This window comes from Malurus melanocephalus, unplaced genomic scaffold, assembly GCF_030028575.1.
Source record: "Malurus melanocephalus ecotype Western Australia unplaced genomic scaffold, MMel_1.1 scaffold_948, whole genome shotgun sequence".
NCBI classification, from domain to species: Eukaryota; Metazoa; Chordata; class Aves; order Passeriformes; family Maluridae; genus Malurus; species Malurus melanocephalus.
The window spans coordinates 11,356-33,941 of NW_026624180.1; the positions used below are offsets into that span (position 1 = coordinate 11,356).

At 53.4% G+C, this 22,586-nt stretch overlaps 2 protein-coding genes across 2 annotated transcripts in view; one reads left to right on the plus strand and one right to left on the minus strand.

The window, feature by feature from the left end:
• Window positions 1-1,109: 1,109 nt before the first annotated feature.
• Window positions 1,110-16,659, minus strand: GPR137C (G protein-coupled receptor 137C). The gene is made up of 7 exons (XM_057386282.1): window positions 16,257-16,659; window positions 9,092-9,135; window positions 8,183-8,411; window positions 5,716-5,865; window positions 5,089-5,211; window positions 4,879-4,994; window positions 1,110-3,464 (listed from the first exon to the last, which is right to left on the minus strand). Exons 1-7 carry the CDS (start codon window positions 16,587-16,589, stop codon window positions 3,314-3,316), a joined length of 1,146 nt encoding a protein of 381 aa, XP_057242265.1. The 5' UTR covers window positions 16,590-16,659; the 3' UTR covers window positions 1,110-3,313.
• A 239-nt stretch (window positions 16,660-16,898) lies between these two features.
• TXNDC16 (thioredoxin domain containing 16) overlaps window positions 16,899-22,586 on the plus strand; it is a 36,058-nt gene continuing 30,370 nt past the window's right edge. Inside the window, exons 1-3 of the mRNA XM_057386283.1 lie at window positions 16,899-16,974; window positions 17,216-17,497; window positions 22,318-22,521. Of these exons, the coding sequence (XP_057242266.1) occupies window positions 22,353-22,521 (169 nt within the window). The 5' untranslated portion in view covers window positions 16,899-16,974; window positions 17,216-17,497; window positions 22,318-22,352. The remainder of the gene's footprint in view (window positions 16,975-17,215; window positions 17,498-22,317; window positions 22,522-22,586) is intronic.

Here is a 22,586-nt window from a genome sequence, read left to right on the forward strand (position 1 = left end):
GACCCCAATTCCAGCCTTCTCCTGGCCCTTCTGCTCCTCCCAGCCTGTGCAAGTGGGTTTGGCCTCTTTTGGGATCTGCTCCCTGGAGGAAAGGCTAAAATGGGAAAGGATGAGCCAGGCTCAGGGCTGCTGCTCCTTGGAGAAAGCACGGATGAGGCACGGGGGAATTGTGCTGCTCCAAGGACAAGGAGTGGRCAGAGMTGATGGGARAGGGCTGAGGGTCCCTSCTGGGGTGGGYACAACCCYTGGATCCCYCACAGATCCCCYGTTCYTGATTCCWGCMGGGTCCYACAGGGATGGAGCCAGCTCTGATTGCACCATCCAACATCCAGCAGGGACAAAGGACAGGCTGTGCTGTTGGAAAACAACCCCCGAGGCTGGATGTGTGTGCAAACCCCTCTGCTTTCCACCCTAAAATGCAGCAGAGGCAGTGTGTGCTCCAGCAGAACTGCTGCTCCTTGGCTCAGGGCCGTGGGTGGGGATAAACCCGGGCAAAAAGGAAAAAGTGAAGCTCCAGGTGTGGAGCTGGGGATTCAGCCCCTCTGCAGCTCTGGGGGGATCCAGTCCTGGAAAGGACAAAGCACAGCCCTGGGTCAGGTGTGTCCCCCTGAGCAGCCCTGGGAGCTGGGCTGAGCACTTTGTACCTCACAGAACACAGGATCATGGAATATCCTGAGCTGGAAGGACCCACAGGGATCATGGATCCAACCCCTGGCCCTGGCCAGACCCCCAACAATCCCCCCTGTGCATCCACAAACGCTCCTGGAGCTCTGGCAGCCTCGGGGCCGAGACCATTCCCTGGGACAYCCTCTGGGGACAGAAGAACCTTTCCCTGAAATCCAACCTAAACCCACCCTGGCACAGCTCCAAACATTCCCTTGGGACAGACACAGCATCTCTCAGGGCTGCAGCCAGAGAAAAATCAGAGGATAAAGCCCCCTGTGCCACCCCCAGCTCAGCCCTCAGAGCTCCCAGCCGCATGTGCCAGGTCCTGGCAGGGCACAGGGGACCACAGGGCCACACCTGGAGCTGGCCGGGTGACCCTGGGAGCCATCCCAGCACAGCCCTTGAGCAACCCAGCACAGAAAGTCCTTTTTTTTTTTTTTTTAATTTATTTCAACAGAGTAGTGCTTGGTTACAGTTTAGTGAAGAACAAATAGGTACATTCATTGGCCACAGCTCCCGGGGCAGCAGCTGCTGCCCGCCTGCAAAGCCAGAACACTGTTAAACCATACCGAAAATAAAAATAAAACCAAAACAAACCCAAAAGAAAGTTTAATGAAAGGCAACTATGCATTAAAAAAGTCATTTTAACTTCTCAGCTATAAATTACTTCAGTAAAACACGGGACCCGCCCCGGGAGGAGCGGTCAGTTCGGAATCCACCGGACAAAGGAGTAAAACCCAAACGCTTGGCCAGTCGCTCAGGGGTCCATCAGCAACGAGGCTCCTGCCCTGACCTGCCATCCCAAATCCAGGAAGATCGTAGTGTGGGTGTGTGCTTCAGTGCAATAGGAACAATGAGCCTGTAGCCCTTGGATTTTGTAGTTTTTTAAATTATTATTATTTAATTTTGCACTACACTCCTTTCCCTCCAAAGAAAAACTTAAAGTGCTCCTAGTGCTTTGGAATTTAAGCAAGAACAGGGGCCACGAGTGTCAYTTACTGTCTTTGGAGACTTACGGGAGCAGAAGGAAGGGTGACAGTGCCTGGCCCTTCACCAGCTTTGCCATAAGCCAAGCAGGGATCGAGATGGAGCAGCCTGTTCCTGCCAGGAGTCAGGGGAGCAGCCGGGGTGGAGCTCTGGGTCAGGGACTCAGCGAGGGATGTGCTGACAGTTGCCATCTTTGCCTTCTCCAAAAAAGAAGCAGGACTCGCTGCTTTTCGGGGCCAGCACGAGTGAAGGAGGGGAGCAGGGAGAGCACAGGTCACGCACAGGGATGGTTCTGGGTGGGTGGGACGAGTGACACCGAGCTCAGCACAAGCTCCAGGGGTGAGGAGAGGCCGGGGGTCACTGCAGCTCCCAGGCCATTGTCCCTGTCCCCAGGGTCACACCGGGGCTGGAGCAGCACGAGGCAGGGAAAAGCAGTCCCAGGGTGGATTGGCCCCACAGCCAGAGCAGCTCCCTCCCTGCACCAGGGCCTTCATCCAAAGCTGCTCCGCTCATCCCCACAGCTGGCTCAGGGACAAGCCAGGAATAACACCAAGCCTCATCTCAGGAGCCCGGGCCAGGTCAAACTCKGCTATTTTGGTTAAGGAAAGGCAGAGGGAGCTCTCCCAGCCAGACCCAGCACTCCAATCCTGTGCACCCCGCAGCTCTGGAGACAAAGCAAGGAGCCCAAGGATCAGATCCCTGTGCTTTCTGCCCCTTCCCTCTGCGACAGCAACGTTCCACAGGCAGCCACACACCCCCTGCACCTCAGTGGGGACCCAGCAGTTCACATTCACTTCAGGTTAAAACTCTTGGTTATCTGCTAAATGCAATTTAATACTGAGGGGGACGGGGGGAGCCCCACTGCGGGCAAGGAGCAGGGAGCAGAGCTGGCAGCACCCAGTGGGTGCAGCAGCCCTGGATTCACACACATTCCTGCACACACACTCCTGCTGAGCCAGCTCCAACTTCTCCCTGCAGGGAAAAGCCAGCCCTGTCCCTCTGCCACGGGCCAGCGGGGTGGTGACAAGGCCAGCAGGGACACTGACCTCGCTCAGCTCCGAGCCACGGGCCCAGGAAGGACGGGGCAGCAGCAGGCAGAGCAAAACCCCGAGGCCTCAGCCAGCCCTGCCAGGTGGGAATATGGCACAGTAAACTCGAGCACCCCGCCCGGGCAGAGCTCCMCGCTCCCAGGGAGGCAGGCAGGATGCAGAGTCCTTCAGGGAACACGTCTTTGCAGGAAGACAGTGCCTCTCCCAGCTCTGGATGTGCAATTTAAAGAGTAACTAGAACAGTCTCGGGCCCAGCACAGCCCGAGCGAGATTCGTTCCTTCCAAGTGTGCAGATAAAAGTGCAAATACGCATTTGATGTTTCTTTTCTAGTGAGGAAGCTCTGGTGCATTTAGCTGCCAACATCTTGAAGACCAGACCAAGGGAAAAAAAAAAAAGCTTCCAGAGAGTTCAGCTTCACTTTGCTACATGGTACCTTAAAGTCACAGTTCTCTGACTGAACCGCCTGCAGCCCTGGGCTCAGTCCTGCAGCTGCGGCAGGTAGTGGAATGTTTGTGTCATGAGTTGGATGCTTCGGGGGAGAGGAGGAAGAGAGGAAAACCAGGTTACAATCCTATACACGAGTGCCACTCTGGGAACAGAGGGAGCCTCCTCAGTTCTGCGGGGCAGGGTGGGAGCTCTGGTGGTGCTGGTTGGTCTCCGAGCCGCCGGCGGCGCAGAGCAAGGGCGCGCTGTCCGCGGTGCTCCCACCGTCCGTCCCAGCCAGGGAACCGTAGCAGCCCGAGCACTGAGGGGTGGCCAAGCTGCAGGAGAGACAGAAAACACAGACTGAGGGGTGGCTGAACTGCAGGAGAGACAGAAAACACAGACTGAGGGGTGCTGAACTGCAGGAGAGACAGAAAACACAGACTGAGGGGTGGCCGAGCTGCAGGAGAGACAGAAAACACAGACTGAGAGGTGCTGAGCTGCACCAGAGACAGAAAACACACCAAGGGGTGGCTGAGCTGCAGGACAGACAAAAAACAGACCAAGGGGTGGCTGAGCTGCAGGAGAGACAGAAAACACAGACCGAGGGGTGGCCGAGCTGCAGCAGAGACAGAAAACACAGACTGAGGGGTGGCTGAACTGCAGGAGAGACAGAAAACACANAGAGACAGAAAACACAGACTGAGGGGTGGCTGAACTGCAGGAGAGACAGAAAACACAGACTGAGGGGTGGCTGAGCTGCAGGAGAGACAGAAAACACAGACTGAGGGGTGTTGAGCTGCAGCAGAGAAAGAAAACACAGACTGAGGGGTGCTGAGCTGCAGGAGAGACAGAAAACACAGACTGAGGAGTGGCTGAGCTGCAGGAGAGACAGAAAACACAGACTGAGGGGTGCTGAGCTGCAGCAAAGACAGAAAACACAGACTGAGGGGTGGCTGAACTGCAGCAGAGGCAGAAAACACAGACTGAGGGGTGGCTGAGCTCCACGAGAGACAAAACACAGAGATGAGTAATTTGGCTCCTCCAGGTTTGTGCTGCCACCACTCTCAGGGTGGTGAAGGCACCAAGGAAYTTGGTTTTGATGACACAGGGACAAGAACATCAGGTCCCACAATGCTGCTCRAGGGGACAGAACCTCTGAACACCTCACTGCACCCCTGTGCCGTGGGTAAAGGACTGGGAAGTGGAAAGGAAATGTTCCAAGGCAGCCTGGAAGGGGCTTGGAGCAACCTGSTCCAGTGTAAGGTGTGCATGCCCAGGGGGTGGCACAGAATGGTCTTTAAGGTTCCTTCCAGCCCRAACCATTCCATGGTTCCATGAGGACAGGGCTGCTCTGGTTGCTCTGCAGAGTTTTGCTGGGATACCTGACTGTTCTCTCCCACATCAGAAGTTCCTGCAGAGTTTTGTCCCAGCTCCTGCTCAGGACTTCACCAGTGGARAAACCCCTCTGGAGATCATTTCAGAGCCCTCTGAAACGGATCCCAGCCCTCCTGGGTGAGACCCCTTCTCCAGTCACTGCCTGAGAGCATCATCCACATCAACCTCTCTGAGCTGGTCACTTCTGTCCAACAAGAACAGCTCCTTGTGAGCTGCAGAAGGGAACTCAAGCTCTGTCAGAGCCTCCCTGCTCCATCCACCTTACCCAAGCTGTCTCTTCCATGACAATTTTYCCTAGGAGCAGGAAAAGCCTGTGTAGAAGCAAGAGCAGCAACACTCACAACTTTCACTCACCCTCCTTCCCTGGCCCCGAGCCGTGACAAGTCATCGTCACTGTCGTAGCGCCTGGGATTGTCGAAGAAATAGGCCCTGGAGCTGTAACTGTGGCTGTTGACCATCCCTGCTGGAGCCTGCCAAGGAGAAAGAAGTCAGGCCAGAAGCAAAATATTCCCAAAAATCATCCCAGGGGCTCCTCCCAGCACAGGGGCACCCACTCAGGCCTACCAGGTTCTGGCTGAGTCTCTGAGCACGGAAGAACAGCACCACAAAAGTGGTTGGCACCAGCTCCCAGAGGAACAGGACCACTCCAAACACCACGTACTCCTCACTGCTCACCTCCACGTGCACCTGTGGGCAAAAAGCAGAAGGTTTCAGTCATCCCAGCCACCCTCAGAGATCCCAAAGTGCAGAGAAACCCTTCAAAGGCAGGAATCCCTAGAGCAGCCCAGTGACCTTCACCTGCTGGTTTGGGTGAGCTGGCTCTGCTCAGAGTGTGCTACCAGGGCACAGGGAGCTCRCTGCCCACACCAGTGACTCTCCCTCACACACAGCCATGCCTGATTAAGCATTGCTTTTCTGCTCTAGTTGAGTTGTCCCTCCTCTCCCTCAAAAGAAGAGTTGGCAGGCTGAAAGGGAAGAGCACAACAGGGAATCCTTCCTGAAGAYGTGGCTGGAGACAGGAAGATTCAGSTTTGCTGGGTGCAGAGAGCAAGCAGGGCTTCTGATGCAGAAAGGCAGCTCATGTGGGGGTTCAGCTACCCAGACTCCCCCAGAGCCCCCATTTCACCCTCACAGGATGAGCAGTGACCCCATTTCTCTTCCCTGGCTCTGCTTTGGGGGTCACACACTCACCTTGTCAGAAAGGTTGTCCCAGCCATAGTTAAAAGGACCAGGAACATTGTCTGGAGATATGGCCACAGCTACCAGGTTATAGCAAGCCCTTGAGGAATACAGGAGGGCCACTACAGATCCCACCAGAATGGCCTGGCAGACAGATGTTCCCTAGGACAGGAAGGAATAAAAGGAGTTTTAATACAGAGCTGTGATGTTCTTCCCCATTCCCTTAAATGCACGAGCAGCTGTGCAGGCAAGAGTGACCCAGAACATTTGTATGTTGTTGCTAAAATATTCAGAGCTGGGTAAGAGCTTTCTCATGTGATGAGTTCATTGCASGAGCCACACAGCCAGAGCTGCCTGGGGGCAGGGAAGGATCTGAGGCACCAGAGTGTCACTCACAGGATCTCATCAGCCAGCTCTGAACTGGGGAGCTCCCAAATCCAGGGAGATGCTGTTCCAGCCTCTGCCTTCCTTTGGTAATCTCCGTGAGGTCAACAACAAACCACCAGGAAAATCACCTTGCTGCTTCACCCCCCATCAGACTGCAGAGATGTTCACCCTGCCCTTCCACTGACAGCAGCTCAGCACCCCAACACTGCACACAACTGTCTAAGAAAGAACCCCAAATATTTGGGGTGGGCAGAGAGACCCAATGCCTGAACCCCAGCACCTGCAAGGAGCCCATGGGAAAGGGAGAGAGACCATTCACAAGGGCCTGGAGGGACAGGACAAGGGGAATGGATTCAAACTGCCACAGGGCAGGTATGGATGGGATATTGGGAAGGAATTCACCCTGTGAAGGTGCTGAGGTTCTGACAGAGGTTTCCCAGAGAAGCTGTGGCTGTCCCATCCCTGGAAATGTTTCAGGCCAGGTTGGACATTGGGGTTTAGAGCACCCTGATCTAGTTAAAAGGTGGCAGGAGGTTGGAACTGGATGGGATTGAAAATCCCTTCCAACCCAAACCAGTCTGRGATTGTGTAACAAACCAGGCTTTTCTAAATCCATCCATGAAGCCCTTTAATGGCTGCTGAGAAACACCAAGACAATGAGAGGGCAAAAATCCCTCAGCACCTTTGTGCTGAGCTGCCTTTTTGTGTTTAAGCAGAGAATCTGCTGGGAAAGCTCACGCCACAGTGGAACATCCCAGCTCCATTTCCCTGGATTTGGAGCTCAGGACAGTGTCTTGAGAGCCAGCAGGAGAGTGGTGCCAGCACACAAATGACAGCACCAAAGCCCAGAACACATCCTGCTGTCACTGGAAGCAGAGCCCGTGGTGCTCAGGCCACCATAATGAGGCTCAAAGCTGCTGAAGCAAATCTCCAKCTCACAGAGACCACAGGGACAGGAGCTGGCTGCACTCCAGCCTTTCCCATGGCTCTCCCACCTTCAGTGTGGAGGCAGCAGGCTCCAGTTCTGCTGCRTGGCTGAGTTCAAGGGGCAGGACAACCTCCTGGAAGATTTGTGTAACATTTCTGCCCATCCCTGCYCTGTTCCTGCAGCAATTCCACACACACAGCACCAGGGGATGCCCCCAAGGCAGGAGAGGAAGGMAGAGACCTTTAGCAGACAATCAGGGGGAGTATCCAAGAGGAGAGCAGGGCTCCCTGCAGCACACTGTGCACAGCCCAGGGGCAGCCTCGGGCATGTGAGGGGAGGAAGTTCCTGCACTGGGTGAACTGGGTGAGTTAATGAGTGTCCAGRGCCAGTCAGAGCTGGAGAGCAGGCTCAGGCCAGCAGGAAGTGAGCAGCTTCTCTGCTCCTGGCTCCCTGCAGCCTCTGGACAGCTGTCACAGGAGCCAGGTAGGACACCAGTCCCAGCCCACACAGCCTGGATTCGGGGAAGCCAGCAATGCCCTCTGCTGCTTAAGGAGCCAGACATCCTCTACAGAAAGCCTCAGTTTCAACTGGTGGTGCTCAGGTGCTCTGTTTTTTCCCTTCACATGCTTGCAGGCACTCAAGTGGACAGTGACTGCAGCCTCCTGGCACCCTGCTGGTGGCTTTTCCACTTCCCTACCTGCTAGGAAAGAGCTGTGTGTGTCCAGACCCTTACCTGTCCTGCTTTGGGGCAGGACCTATGGCAACTTCCCATCCCATCTCATCCAGGACATCTCATCCTGTCCAAGCAGAGCCCAGTTAAAGTGGATTTCTGGGGGATCCCCTTTGCAGGGAATCATGACACACCTGCCACAGGTAACACCACACTGCAGAAACTTCACCTGCTGCTCCTAAGAGAACCTTGTATTAAAGGCAAAGCTGAGATTTTCTAAGATTGAAAAGCAGAAATGGTTCATAAATCTGTTATGCCAAAGCTGCAGATAAAAAACTCCCCTAAAACATGTAGGAAACTATTCCCACAGCAGGAGCATACACTTTGTGGAGGGAGGAATCCAAGAGTTGCCAGGAGAATTTGAGCAAGAGCAGCTCAGGAGCCAGGGTGAGGGCTGAGCAATCCCAGTGGGAGCTCCCAAGGCATTCACCCACCTTGGACTCGAGGTAGACATTGGCTGAAGACATCTTTCCCAGTTTGCACATGCAGCAGGCCAGGGAGATGGCACAGAGGATGAAGAGGCTGTCGTTGACCAGGGCACGGGCAAGGACCGTCCACCTCAGCTGCTTCTCCGGGACCTCGCCGTGGATCAGCATTGCACAGGTTAAATTCACAACTAAGAACAGCAGGCTGGTGAGGATGGAGCCCAGGTACAACAGGACCCTGGAGAGATGGTGAAGGGAAAAATGGTCAGTGAGACAAGGCCAGGTTCATTGTGCACCTCCCTCCTGTGTCAGCAGACCCTCCCAGTGCTCTGCTTGCCGGGAAGCTCAGGCATTCCAGCAAATTTCAGGGGTTGTGTCGGCAGCCCAAGGCTGCAGAGGATTTGTTGGAGCTGCTCTCAGAACACATGAGCAGCGTAAGCAGTCATGAGTTACAAGACTCATCTTCTGACAGTCAGGTTCTTATCTTGCAGATTTTAAGTGTTGCTCCAGCTCTGCATTAACTCCAGTCAATAAGCCATGAGTCATCACAACCACTGCAACTCCTTTATCCAGAGCCACCAGAGCTCATGTTTGCCACTGTGGGTTTCCCTGGGAAGCACCTGCCGGCACAAATCTGGGTCTCACCCATTCCTCAAGCCTTGTTCTGCTGAGCTTTCCTGGGTTGGGACAGCTCAGAGTGACCCTGAGTTCATCCAGGGCAACTGGGATGCTTCAGCTCCCCTGGCACCCCTGAAGCTCCCAGCCCTGCTCCAAGATCCAGCTCTGCTCCTTTCCCAGAGCACAGGTATGGAATTAGGGTTCTGTTCAGCCTTTGGGGCTGACCCTCCCATTTCCCAGCACTGCAGTCAGTTCCCCTGGGATCAGCTTCGAAGGGAAGGGCAGCACAGCAGCACTTACTTGTACTTGTTGAATTCAGCTGCACATTTCACTTTGAATATGACCTGGAGGAAAGATTTGCACAGGGTTACTTTACATGACCTACAGTTTCCTTTCAGCTTAGTCGAGAGATAAACAGGGCAACCAGAGCTGGACATCTYCAAGGACTTTGGATTATTTATTAGCACCAAGTCTTGCCCTGGACCCAAAAGACTGGCAGTTTTTATCTTATAAAAGCCCAGCCCAAATACAGRTACCCAATAACCATAAACTTATCGAACAACCCATATGTGACAAGGACTTTAACACCACACCTCAAAGACTTCAAGAAAAGAAGGGAGTTTAGCATTTAAAAATCATTGAAGTCCTTCAAAAATACATCTCCTTTTCCCAGTTTCAGGGCATTTTAGGACCTCAACCATGCTGGATTTCCATGTTAGAGAAGTAGGGGCAGTTTAGGAAGGTGCAGACACTCAGGGGTCACATTCAGCCACAGGYAAAGCTCCTGATTAGAGACTTTGAAGGAACTTGGGAAGAGRCAKMSAGGCAGATCCCACCTGTACTTGAGRGATCACWGCACACGTGTAGAGGTTCAGTTTCCCATTTCCCCCATGGAGCTTTCCCTGTCWGCTCCCAGACTGGCTGCAGTGAAGGATCACTCATCTCCTCCCAGGCAGCCTTAGTCAGCTTTTATCCTGGTGGGATTCCTTGGCTCCTGCTCCCAAGTCAGCACGGAGGTGGAAATGGCACACGAGTTTCAGGAATCAGGCTGCTGCCAACGGGGTTTCCAGAGACATTTCAGGATCTGAGCGTTGTCTGAGCCACTGTGGTGGTTCCAAGCATTTCAAAGGACACTGGACAGCTTCAGTGATTCAGTTCCAAGAAGAGAATTCTCTTCTTCCATTTCCACTGCTGGGCTCCTCTTCCCAACGCTGAGGGAGGAAGAGCTCAAGCAGCACTTAGTGGGGAATGACACAGTTCTTCAGCAGAGGGAGGTATCCAGCCTCAGGAATGTTCTCTGTCCCATTGTCCTGGCCCACAGAACTACAGGAGTGTGGCACAACCCACTCTGAGCCCTAAAACTCATCTGAGTTACAGGAAAACAGTCCTTGGAAGGGCCACGTGGTGACTCCAAACCAGAAATATCCCTGAATCCTCTTTTTTTTTGCCTCTAGGTGACATTCAGGCACTTTGGGAGTGTCATGGAATCACTGAATCGCTGAGGCTGGAAAAGCCCTCCAAGGTCATGCAGCCCAACCATTAATCCAGCACTGCCACATTCACCACTAAACCATGCCCTGAAGTGCCATATCCTCGTGTTTTTTAAACACTTCCAGGGATGGAGACTCCACCACTGCCCTGAACAGACTGTTCCAAMGCCTGACCACTCTTCCAGTGAAGGATTTTTTCCCTCACATCCAGTCTAAATATTCCCTGGCACAACTTGAGGCTATTTCCTCTTGTCCTGTCAAAACAGGCATCGGTGACATCCAGCATGTTCAGCACCCATTTCCAGCAGCCTGGAAATCCATCTGAGGAATCTGTGACTCCCAGAAGAGCTGTCTGTAACCTCAGCCTCTGAACAGCACTGCAGAGTCCCTGGCTCRTATTCCAGCTGGGAATGTTGTGTTCTCAGCAGAGATCAGCCCCTCAGCTGAGCAGGGAAGAGCCCCTGGCTCACAGGAAGATGCTGTTTTGGGCAGGACTCTCTCCCCAAAGCCTCCCCTGCAGCCCCAGGGATTAAAGCACACAAAGCTGAGTCAGGGTTAAGAGTGCAACAGCAATTTGAGCCTCAMGCTTGGCCTGCTGCCATGGAAAGCAGAGGGAGACCACAGCTCCAGCCTCACACTTTTATTAGCCCCTGGGTAGWTATTCCTATAACTTCAGGGAGGGAACAGACACCACTGTTTTGGTGGTTTTAGTTATTAAGGCTGATAAGTTATCTGAAGGCTGCCTTTTCTTCCCAGGGACTGGGTCAGGAGGTGCCACCAGCAGTGTGCACAGGGTGTCTCTGGGTTCTTAGCCTTGAGATGAGCTCTGAGCCTCCTGCAYGGGGCTCTGCTGCTCTCAGAGCCCAAGGACAGCCAAAGCTGAGGGTTCTGCTRTGAGAAATCCAGCACAGAGAGCTCAGGAGCAATCCTGTTCTCCAGAAAAAGATGCAGAACAGACCCCTGTGCTTCAGCAGCTGCATCAGGCCAAGCTGTGAGCAGCAATCCCTGCAAACTGAACAGCAGATCTGAGCTRAGCCCAGCTCCAGAAGTSAACCATGGAAACAGGGAGYAGAGGTCTCAGCAGCCCARAGCAGCARGACTGGGAATRTTTGCTCCTAAGCAAGTCTTTTACAGCAGTTTGGAATATTCACATGCTTTTCCAGAGCCATGGATCCCTTGAGCACTCCACATCAGCCAGAAGGGGARGCTGAGATAAGATCCCAAAGACCCCCCACGATGTCAGAGGCTTTTGGGTTTGTGATGAGTGGTTTTATCCCATAAACGTGATTTCCTTGCTCACATCACAGCCCAGAGAGTGAACTTGCTGAGGGTGTGTTTAAAACACACACTCACCCTCAGAAGGTGCACTGGAGGTGTCACAGCTGCCAAGGGAAGATAAGTGACACATCACAGATCCCACAGGTGAATCCAAGGAGCACTTTCAGCAGCTGCAAAAAGCAGGATCTTAACCCTAACAGTGAGGCACTCAGGCTGTACTCTACAGAGCTGGAAGATCCTGGAGAGCCAGGAGCTTGCCATTATGCACTGGAATAAATTTTTTTTTGCTTCATAAAGACAACAAGAGTGTGGGCTCTGCAGACACAAGACACAGYCATGCCCTGCCCCACCACAGCTCAGCTGTAGGGACATACCCAGACAGATCTCTGCTCTCACCACACGAGATAATGGGAGCACAGCACGGACTATTTTGGGATCACACCTCGTAATAAGTGTGAAAACCCCCTCTCCAACCCGCAGAGGAAAAGCTGGACCTATCCACGAGAATCTCTCACCATCCTTGTTAATACTGAGATCATTCTGTGCCATCATGAACACAGGCTGCAACTTTGCATGTTCCCTCCCTTCCTAGAATAGMTGGTGCCCAGCATGGCCACCTGTTCACCTGGGAAACATGGGAATCATCAGCTCTGGGATGGAGCAGGTTGGAGTTTAGTGATCCCTCACCAGCTGTCCCTCCGAGGCAGAGGGCACTGCCAGGGGTCTGCTGCACAAGGAAGGTGAAAGTGCATTGAAGATGGAGACTTCTCCAGTTTTCCCCAGGATCCAGAGCAGGAAAAAMAACCATCTCCCAGGCTGGCTGCTCGTTCCAATCAGAGCAGCAAGGGGCTGATGTCATCTCAGCACAGGGAGCACTCAGAGAAACCCAGCCAGGTGAAGGGCTCTGGCCATGCCATAAAACCCACCATTCCTCACTCATCCCTGTGCCAGCTGCAGATTCCCAGCAGAACCAGGAGTGCCAAGAGCTCAAGAAGGTGGATTAAGCCTGGAAGATGAAGGCTGTTGTGGCTCCATTTCACAGAATTGTTGGGATTGGTGAAGACCTCCAAGACCATCAGGTCTGACCTGTGCCTGATCCCTGCCTTGTCACCAGCCCAGAGCTCTGAGTGCCACATCCAGGCATTCCTTGGAYACCTCCAGGGATGGGGACTCCAACACCTCCCCAAGCAGCCTCTACCAATGCCTGACAACCATTTACATGAAAACATTTTTCCTAATATCCAATCTGAACCTCCCCTGATACAACTTGAGGTTATTTCTTCTTGTCCCTTGTTCCCTGGGAGCAGAGCCCAACCCCACACCGCTCTCTCCTCCTGTCAGGGAGTTGTGCAGAGCCACAAAGTCCCCACAGAGCCTCCTTTGCTCCAGGCTGAGTCCCTCCATGTATTTCCATTTCCATGTACCACGTTCCTGACAAAGACATGGGGAAAAGCTGGAAGTGGCAGACTCTTGGGAAAGATGGCATTATTCAAGCAGATGTCCAGCTGGCAGCACAGGAGCGATTCCAAAGAAGCATCCTAGGCTGGATATCTGAGCTACTGAAGAAAGATTGGGAATGGATCTGAGGAATTCTGACCTGATGGACAGTGAACTCCAGATTGCCAGGAAAGGACTCATTCTGGTAAAAGCTGAAGSAGAAAGGAAGAGATGCTCCCAAGCTAAAGGCAGTACACTTTTTGATGTTCCAGGTGGAAATAGCACCCAAAWGGAGTCTACAAGAAAGCTRGAGAAGGACTTTGGACAAGACCATGGACCAACAGGAAAGACAGAATTACTTCCCAGGGCCAGAGGGCAGGGTTAGATGGGATATTGGGAAGGAATTCCTGGCTGTGAGGGTGGGGAGGCCCTGGCACAGGGTGCCCAGAGAAGCTGTGGCTGCCCCTGGATCCCTGGAAGTGTCCAAGGCCAGGATGGACAGGGCTTAGAGCACCCTGGGATAGTAAAAGATGTCCCTGCCTCTGGCAGAGGGTGGAATGGGATCATCTTTAAGGTCTCTTCCAGCCCAAACCATTTTGGGTTTCTATGAAAAAGAAATACACATCCCACACTCRTTCTGTCAGGTCTCTGCATCCCCTCAGGAGCCACAATGGGATAGGAAGAGGACAGCCTGTCCCCACAGAAAGGAAGAACACCAGGCAGTTCAGCTAATTTGAATTTCAGCCCCAAAACAGCCTGGAGTGYAAAGGAATGCCAGTTCTCCATGGGTATCTGCTCCCTGGAGCTTCTTCCCTACCACCATTCCATCCTCAGCTTCTACACAGCCTGAGGAGCTCTCTAAATCAAGCAAGATCAGCTCAAATAACAGCACAGGCCATTTTCTTCCCCAGATGCCCTTTCTCCAGCATCTCCACAAAGGAGGCTCTGTGCWCAGGGACAATGAGCCAGGCCCTCAGCACAGCAGCAGCCCCTGCTTTTTTTCTGAGGGCATCTTGGATCAGCGTGCCACCCCCAGGGCAGAAGAAGCCCAGTGCCCTTCTCCAGGCTGCTGCCAAGTGGCCCTGAAAAATTGGGAATGGATGGGCACGTCCTGCTGAGCTCACACCAGTAAACACACCAGTCACCTCCAGATCATGGGAGCCAGAAAAGCACCAGAGGCTTTCTGCCCTTTTCCTCCAAATCCCTGGAGCTTCAACGCTGTGATCACCCAAAAAACCCCACAAAGTGATGGGCACCCCTCCAGGTTGTGCCAGGGAAGTGTCAGGCCCTCCCTGGAGCTGAGCAAGCAGACCCATTTTCATAAGTCACTTTATCCTTCCCCACTCCAGATTCAGAGCTCTTATTTCCTCAGACAGGATTTCCCTTGGCTCTAGGTCTTCAAGGAGAAAGAAGTGGGATATACGCAGAGTTCACTGAAAAAACAGATATCGTGGGAGGAGGAGAAGCCTGGCAATCTATTTGGATTTACTTTCAGGGAGCSTTTAAACAAGCCTGCAGAGAGGCAAATCTGCTGTCAAATCCAGTGACCTAGAGGAAAGCAGAAATCCAGCCACTCTGTGGAGCARAGCACAGAATCCCTGCCTTTCAAGGGACACAAACCCCTCCTGGCTGGAGCAATCGGGAGGTCAAGCTCCCTTGAGCAGAGGAGATGGATTTGTGCACTTTCTGCACCATTTGTTATTCCACTGCCACTCCACCAACAACACCTCCAACGGTTTTTGCAACAGGCAGCTCACCCCCCAAGCTTCCAGGTGTTTATTGGGAGAAAAGAAGGAGGGGGAAGAGAAGAACCAAAACAGCTGAACAACCCCACTGCTCCAAGTATCATGTGAACGTTGGTGTCCTGGGGAAAATGAAATCATAACTCCCGTGGGTGACACATCGGAGCGACGGAGCGATTTCGCTGTGTGTTAGCGATTCCTTTGTGAGGCTGGGGAACAGCTGAGAGCTGCAGAGCAAAGAATCCCAACAACAACAACAAAGCTGGAAGGAAAAAGTGGTGACTTGTTTCATAAATAGGCGGCGAACCGGGAGGCAAGGCGAGCAGAGGGCTGCTCACGAGAAACTGGAGCAGAAACAAAATATTCAGGAGGAGGATGGGGAGGGCAGAGCCAGGGCTTTAGGAGATAAAGACAAGTGGAAGGACTAAGGAAAGGAGGATAAAAAAATCACCACACGAGTGATGGGGAAACCCAGAAAAGCAGGGACACAGCTCGGTGACAATAACAAGCGGCTCCGCACTGTCCCAGCAGCGATCCCGGTGCTGGGAAGGGGCCCCCCTCGGCTGCCCCGGGCTGCCGTGTGAGGGATCTCGGGTTTTTTTTTTGTCTGACAAGCTGCGGAACAACAAGCCCGGTTCGCAGAGGAGCGATGGAGAGAAGGAGGGAGCGCAGCAACAATAGCAGAAGAGGCTCTGGCTGGTGACGTAATGGTTGGCATCACTCCAGGCCAGAGCAGCCCCTGCTGCTGCCACTTTCTGGTCCCCTTTGCAGAAGGGGAATCAATTAAAAAAAGATGCAAAACAGTCCCTCAAGTGACACCCCCTCACAAACAACCCCCCCCCATAGCTCCGGGTTGCAAAGAGGAGAACCCCATTTGGGTGCAGGGCATCTCTCTGCACCCCCCAAATCCCAAATTCAGGGCATGTGCCTGTCCCCCCCCCACCTATCGCGAGGTCTGCAGTCAGGGTACAGCCCCGCACCCCAAAGCCCCGGTGCTGGGATTCGGGGCACACTTTTAGCTCGCACCATCCTCCCCAAATCCCACCCCGCCCCCCAAGCTTGGATTCAGGGCATAATCCCTGTGTTTCTCCCCAAGCCGGGATTCAGGGCGCAGTCCCAGCGTCTTCCCCATTGAGCTCGGATTTAGGGCACAGCTCCCGTATCCCCCCAGCCCGTCCCAAAGTCTGCACCGAGGGCTGGATTCAGGACACAATCCCTGTTCCTCCCTCCGAGCCGGGATTCAGGGCATATCCCCGAGCCTCCCTGCAAGCCGGGATTCCGGGAACAATCCCCGCATCCCCTCAGCCTGTCCCAAAGCCTCCACCGAGGGCACAGCCCCGGGATTCCCTGCCAGCCTCACCTGGACACTCACATCCCCAGCCCACCCCAAAGCCGCGGCTCCAGGGCACTCCAAGTTTGGAGAGGTGGCTGAAAAGGACCTTCCAGCCCCGGTGTCCCGCAGGGCGAGGGTTTGGGATGGGGAATTTGAGAGAGGTTTTGCCCAAAGGCAAAACTTACCTCGGCGAAATAGAGGTTGAGGAGGCAGAGGCTGGAGAAGAGGAGGCAGCCGGGCAGGCAGTACAGGAGCCAGTGGGCGAAGGGCTGCTGGAGGCGGAGGGCCTGCAGGGAATTCTGCAGGTAGAACGAGAACAGGGTGGTCCTGAGGGCTGCCCAGAGCAGGCAGAGGAAGAGGCAGAGCGTGTGGTAACTCAGCCGCCGCTCGCGGTAGTAGAGCAGCAGCCAGAGCTGCAGGTAGGCGAAGAGGAAGAGCGCGGCGTACAGCGCCGTGTGGAGCACGGTGAGCCCCAGCTCCACGGCGTAGGGCACGGCCGCCCCCTCAGCGAGGGCCATGGGGCAGCGGGAGGCACCGACCCCCTCCCTGCCTTCCCTCAGCCCCGGCTGGACACCCCCATGCAACAAAGGGGTGCCCCCCCTTTCCCCTTCTTCTCCTCCTCCTCCTCCCGCCCGCCCGGCTGCACCGCCCGCCCGCCCGCCGCCAAACAACTCCGTGCCGGGGACAGCCGGCTGAGCCCGCTGATTTGAGGGGCGGCGGCGCGCTCTCCCCATTGGCCGCCCGCCGGCCCCGCCCCATGCCGCGCCCATCCGCCGTTCTCATTGGTCGGCGCCGCCTGTCAATCACCCGCGCGACGCCCCCGCCGGGCCGCCGCTTTGCTTGTTGGGTTGGCGACGCCGCCCGCCCGCCATCCTTCCCTCCCTCCCTGAGAGGCGGCGAGGGGTGAGAGGGGAGAAGGGGATGGGGAGGGAGAGAGAGAGGGGCGGTGAGGGGTGAGAGAGGAGAAACGGATGAGAAAGGGATGAGAGTGGGACGCGAAGGGATTAGCGGGGCGGTGAGGGGAGCGCCGGGCGCCCCCGCAGGCAGAATTGGGGTGTGGGAGCATCCCCGCCGCGGGTCGGGTCTGTGGCGTTGAGGGGATGTCCGGTCCGGCCGTAGCTCACGGTCCGTCTGTTTGGTGCAGGCGGCCATCCCTGTGGGCGCAGGGAGAGCTCAGAGATCGCCGCAGGGATTCGCACTGCCAAGAGATTTGGGAGCCCGTGGATACCGAGAGGCCTCACTCGGCTCGGGGATCCCAGCGCCCGGCTGGCACGGATTCCCTCAGCACTGGTCTGGGCATCCCGCGTTCTCCAGCYAGCGGGGACAAGGGACAATCCCTGTGCCTTGGACAATCCTCGGGGCAGGATGCTGTCCTAGCACCGCGGAGGAGGAGTGAGGACATCGGCCTGAATGCTCGGGACACCAGGTAGGTGACAGCTTTAAGCCGTCCGGAGCTTGCATACGGTGCCGCTGCTTTGCAGGGACTTCGCGGGTCCGGTCCCCCAGGACAGACTGGGACAGCAGCAGTGGGTGATGCCGGTTCCACCGGGAAATTCAGCAGGTGGTGATGCTGTCAGGGAAGCGGTAGATTCATCCCTGGAAGTGCTCACAAACCGTGTGCGTGTGGCACTTGGGGACATGGGTTAGTGCTGGGTTTGGCAGTGCTGGCGGAATGGTTGGACACCATGGTTTTAGAGAATTTTTCCAAACTAAATGATTCCGTGATTCCATGCTGTGGGCTGTCTGCTGTGGGTAGGAATCAAAGCCCTTCTCTCCTGGCATGTYCTTCCTGCAGCTTTGGATAGCAAGCGAGACCCGGCTGCAGCTGCTGGGAAGTTGGACCTGGAAGTGAAAATGAAAGTGAAACTCTTCTGGAAGTGGCAGGATCAGGAGCAGTGTGGGAATATCACTGCAAAAACCCAGCGAGGCAAAGCACACCTGGCAACAGGYTGGGATATACTTGGATGTTTCCCAGAGAAGGATTCCTGTGCCTCAAGATGATCCTACAGCCGCCCCTGTAGGCTGTAGGGAGATGTAGTGGGTGAAAAGGGCCCGTGGTTATTTCAGTCCCATGACTGCAGGTTCATCTSAAAGCYCTRGAGAAGCAWCTCAGCTCTATTCCAGCACCAAACRCTGGAGAACTKCAACTTTTCCATTCTACTYAAATCATTTGTGTGCAAGAACTTGGCTTTGGGAAATGTGAGAGAAGATGGGCCACCAAATTGGATAGTGATAATGAGCTAGTGATAATTATCATGGGTTTGATAATTAACTTGTTGGCTGTGTRGGAAAAGTCTGGAGCAGGGAAGGGAAGTGCGTAGTGAAAACTATGAAAAGTAATAGAATATCAGGTAAAGAATCTTAYGGATTGGGTTGGAAGGGACCTGAAAACTCATCCCATTCCACCCCTGCCGTGGGCAGGGTCACCCTCCACTATCCCAGATTGCTCCAAGCCCCATCCAACCCACCCGTGGACACTTCCAGGGATCATGGGGCATCCACAGCTTCTCTGGGCACCCTGTGCCAGGGTTCTTCCCTCCCTCCCAGGGAAGAATTCCTACCCAATATCCCATCTCACCCCACCCTCTGGCAGTGGGAAGCCATTTTCCATTGGGGAACGGTTGGACTTGATGATCTTAGAGGGTTTTTCCAGCCTGAATGATTCTGTAATTTTTCTGGATCACCTCAAGGAAACTTGTTTGCATGGACAAAAATGCAGGAAGAGCCRTCAGTGTTCTGCTCTGCCTTGTGTTTTGGGGATATTTGTGCTGGGACCTCCAGTTGTGCTGGAGAGAGTGCTTYAGCCTCTGTAGCTAAGGGATTGAGTCAGCTCCCTATGGATTTGAAGTCTGGTTTGTGTCCTCCCTGCCAGGAAATTTGGGAGAGCAGCKCACTGGTTAAATGCTGCCAGAAGGGCATGGAAGGCAGGCAAGAATCCTGCCAGCAAACTGTGCCAGCTGGGTGTGGGGTGAGTGTCCTGCTGCAAMGAGAGGCCTCATCTGGGTCAATTATCATGGGAGAGCTTGAAGTGACTCCATTTAGGACCATCCTAAATGCTCCTGGTTTAGGAGCATCTACCCAGGGAGGGGATATAAGGAGTAAGATATAAGGAAGAGGGAGCAGCAGTGTAGTGTATTTATGGGGAGACACTGGAATGGGTTATCCAGAGAAGCTGTGGCTGCCCCTGGATCCCTGGAATGTTCCAGGCCAGGCTGGACAGGGCTTGGAGCAGCCTGGGACAGYGGGAGGTGTCCCTGCCCATGGCAGGGGTTGGACCTTTGCTCTTTCAGGTTCCTTCCAACCCAAACCATTCTATGATGATATTTTGACAAGCCATAAAGGGTAGATTTTACATCAGTGGCAGTAAAGTCCAGGCTGATGGTGCTTCCTTTGAATCCCATGGATGATGGAGATGTTTCCAGCTGGCTTTGTGTGCAGTCCAAGATTCCAGTAGGACACTGCTTCATCCTTGTCATGTTACTCTTAAATCCCACCCCACAACACCCTCCTCGATGATAAATCTTGGCAGCTGAGGTTTGYGTGAGGAAAGGTGTCAGGGAAAGCAGCTGGGATCCCAGAGGGAATGTAGGGATCCCAGCCTGTGAATTCCACTGATTCCCAAGCAAAATTGATGTGGCACAAACGATTTATGACCCCACAAGAGTTTKTGCCCAGTGTCTCTGGTGGATTTGTTTTCCCTTTAGGTCATCTGCAGTGGCCTTAATCACCTTCCCTGGCTCTGTCTTGGAATTATGGCCATGGAAACATGAACCAGGCCTGGCATTAGTGCTGTGCTAGGCTGCCCCTTGTCCACGGGCTTAAGATTTCCTAGCAGTGACACGGAGCTGGTTCACACATCCRTGGTATTTTCACACATCTCTGACAATCCTGCAAGTGTCAGTGGTCCAGGCTGCTGGCTTTTTCCAGCCCTAGGGTGTTAATTTTCCATTGATGAGAAAGAGGTGGCAGAGGAAATGGTTTAAAAGTTGAATATTCAGGTTTGGCTTGATGGGGAGTGGAGGGAAGCTGCAGGGCAGGATGGAATGATGAGGAGGTGAGAGGGCTTGAGTAAGGAAGCTTTTTTTTTTCACAGGATCACAGAATGATTTGAGTTAGAAGGTGCCTTAAAAACCCATCCTATTTCACCACTTGCCATGGGGAGGGACACTTTCCACTGTCCCAGGGTGCTCCCAGCCCATCCAGCCTGGCTTTGGACACTTCCAGGGATCCAGGGGCAGCCACAGGGCACTCTGGGCACTCTGTGCCAGGGCCTCCCCACCCTCACAGGGAATAATTTCTTCCCAATATTCCATCTAACCCTGCCCTCATTCTGTCCCTCCATCCCTTGTCCCCAGTCCCTCTCCAGCTCTCCTGCAGCCCCTTTAGGCCCTGAAAGGAGCTCTAAGATCCTCTTGGGRAATGGAATTGTGTTTTAAACTGCTGGCACCTCCTGCAGGTATCATCCTGTGACATCTTTGAGTCCTTGGAGGCTGCTCCTCTTCCTGCCTTGACAGCAAAGCTCTCCCATTTGACCCGGGCTCGTTCCCACATGCCAGGCTTGTGTTTATTTTTCCATCCTGCTGTAGCCAAGTTTGTCATTTAATAAACATCACCCCCCCAGCCTTATCCCTGTTCCCCTCTGTAAGCCAGGGGAACAGATGGGAGGGCACGGAACCAGAAATGCCTGACACTGCCCAAAGCTGGAAAAGGAGAGAACTGGAGGTTTTGAGATGAAAAAGAAAACATGAATGTGTTTCCATCTCTGTAGTGCCTTCAGGCTTGATCTGAACCTCTCAGCTCCAGGAGAAGGAGCCTGTGAAGGCTGGCACTAACTCCTCACCCCTGGAGCATGGCAGWGGGTCTTTCCCTGTGTTTGGGGAGTGTTTGAGGTTGGTTGATCCGGAGCAGCCATGCTGAGCTGACAGCCTCTGCCAGGGTGTTGGAGGGAGTGACAGCCCATGGACACAGGGCTGTTTGTTGGGGGAAGCAGCTGCAGCTCCTGATGCAAATTCTGCATGGATTCAGTCCCAGCTTTGTCCCTTTGTTGGCCAGGAGCAGCCATGCTCCAGTGGCACTGACCAATCCCTGAGGGGCAGGCTGGGAAGGAGTGGACTGGGAAGAAGGTGAATTTTCATCCTTTTCATCCTTTCTTTAACCTCCTCACCTCACTGCCATGGCTGAAGTGAGCAATGGAATCACAGAATGCCAGATTGGATTGGGTTGGGAGCGACCTTAAGGATCATTCTTGTTCCATCCCTTGGGGGCAGGGACACTTTCCACCCAAATCCACCAGGAAAATTCACACTAAATAAATGTATTCTCTGTGAAAGGCAAGGTGGCTACAAAAAGGTGGTAAAATCAGTAGCCAGGAGCAGAAAAAATTTTACAGAATTCTTGTCTTGATTTATTGCTACACATATTTTAGGTCAAGGGTAATTTRATTTTTTAATTAATCCTTTAAAGGTTAAACTGTATAGAACTTCTGATCACAGGGTAAAGAAAAAAAAGCCCCAGCAGTATATATAAAAATAGCATCCATTTCAGTTACATAAATCCTTATAAATATAAGAGAGAAATCAGTTGTTCTATAAAAAAAATATATAATTCGGAACATGTGTTCCTGAAGCACCAGCACCACATCCTCATGTTGAGGACTTCAGCTACAAAATCTTTATAAATATACCTGCAAAATTCTTCTGCACTCTGACCAGAAACACAGAAGATGCACATTTCTGTTTTGCAATGAAAACAGGAGCTTTCCTGTCTGAATCTCAAATGGCCATTTGATTTTTGGCACCCTCACCATGTCCCATCCCTTTGCAAACACCTTTCAGGGCCGCATGAATTCTATTGGCATCCTCAAAGCTTTTTAGGAGGAATTGAGACAGTTTGGGCGGGGGTTTGTGGATGATGCTGTCACTGCTTGCTGCCTGTGTGTGGAATTTTTGTTTTACTCAAAAAAATAAAAAGGAGGGAAGAAAAACAGCCCTAAGCTGAAAGCACTGAGGGTCTGTGCACTTGAAGGGAARAGAGTGGCCTCTGCTGTCCTCTTTGCAGTTGCCTGAGTCACCTGTGGATTGAGTGACTGATTCATAACATCCTCAAGATGTTTGTGYCATATTAATAATAATTTCCACAGTTGGAAATTGTAGTCATGTAGCAGAGACTAAAACAGAGAAACACCCAGATATCTGTTTGTGTGTGTTTGTGTATAATATATTACATAGTTTTTATTTTTCCCCTCAGCTGTGACTCTCCTGTGCCTGTAGCTGGGAACAGCCATGCCAGCCCAAGAGGAAAGATGGGTTCCTTCCTTGGTTTTCCTGCTCTTCTGTGCCTCCTCCATCCCAAGGAGTGGAAGTGCTGGCCTRCAGCAGGAGCAGAGCCCCCAGCACTATTTCAGTGGCTTGGAAGCTGGGAAAGCATCCCTGGCTTTTTTCACCCCCAGTGGTACGTGGTTAATGTGAATTTACATCAGTGTGGGGCTCAGCAAGGCTTTGTGAATCAAGGAATGG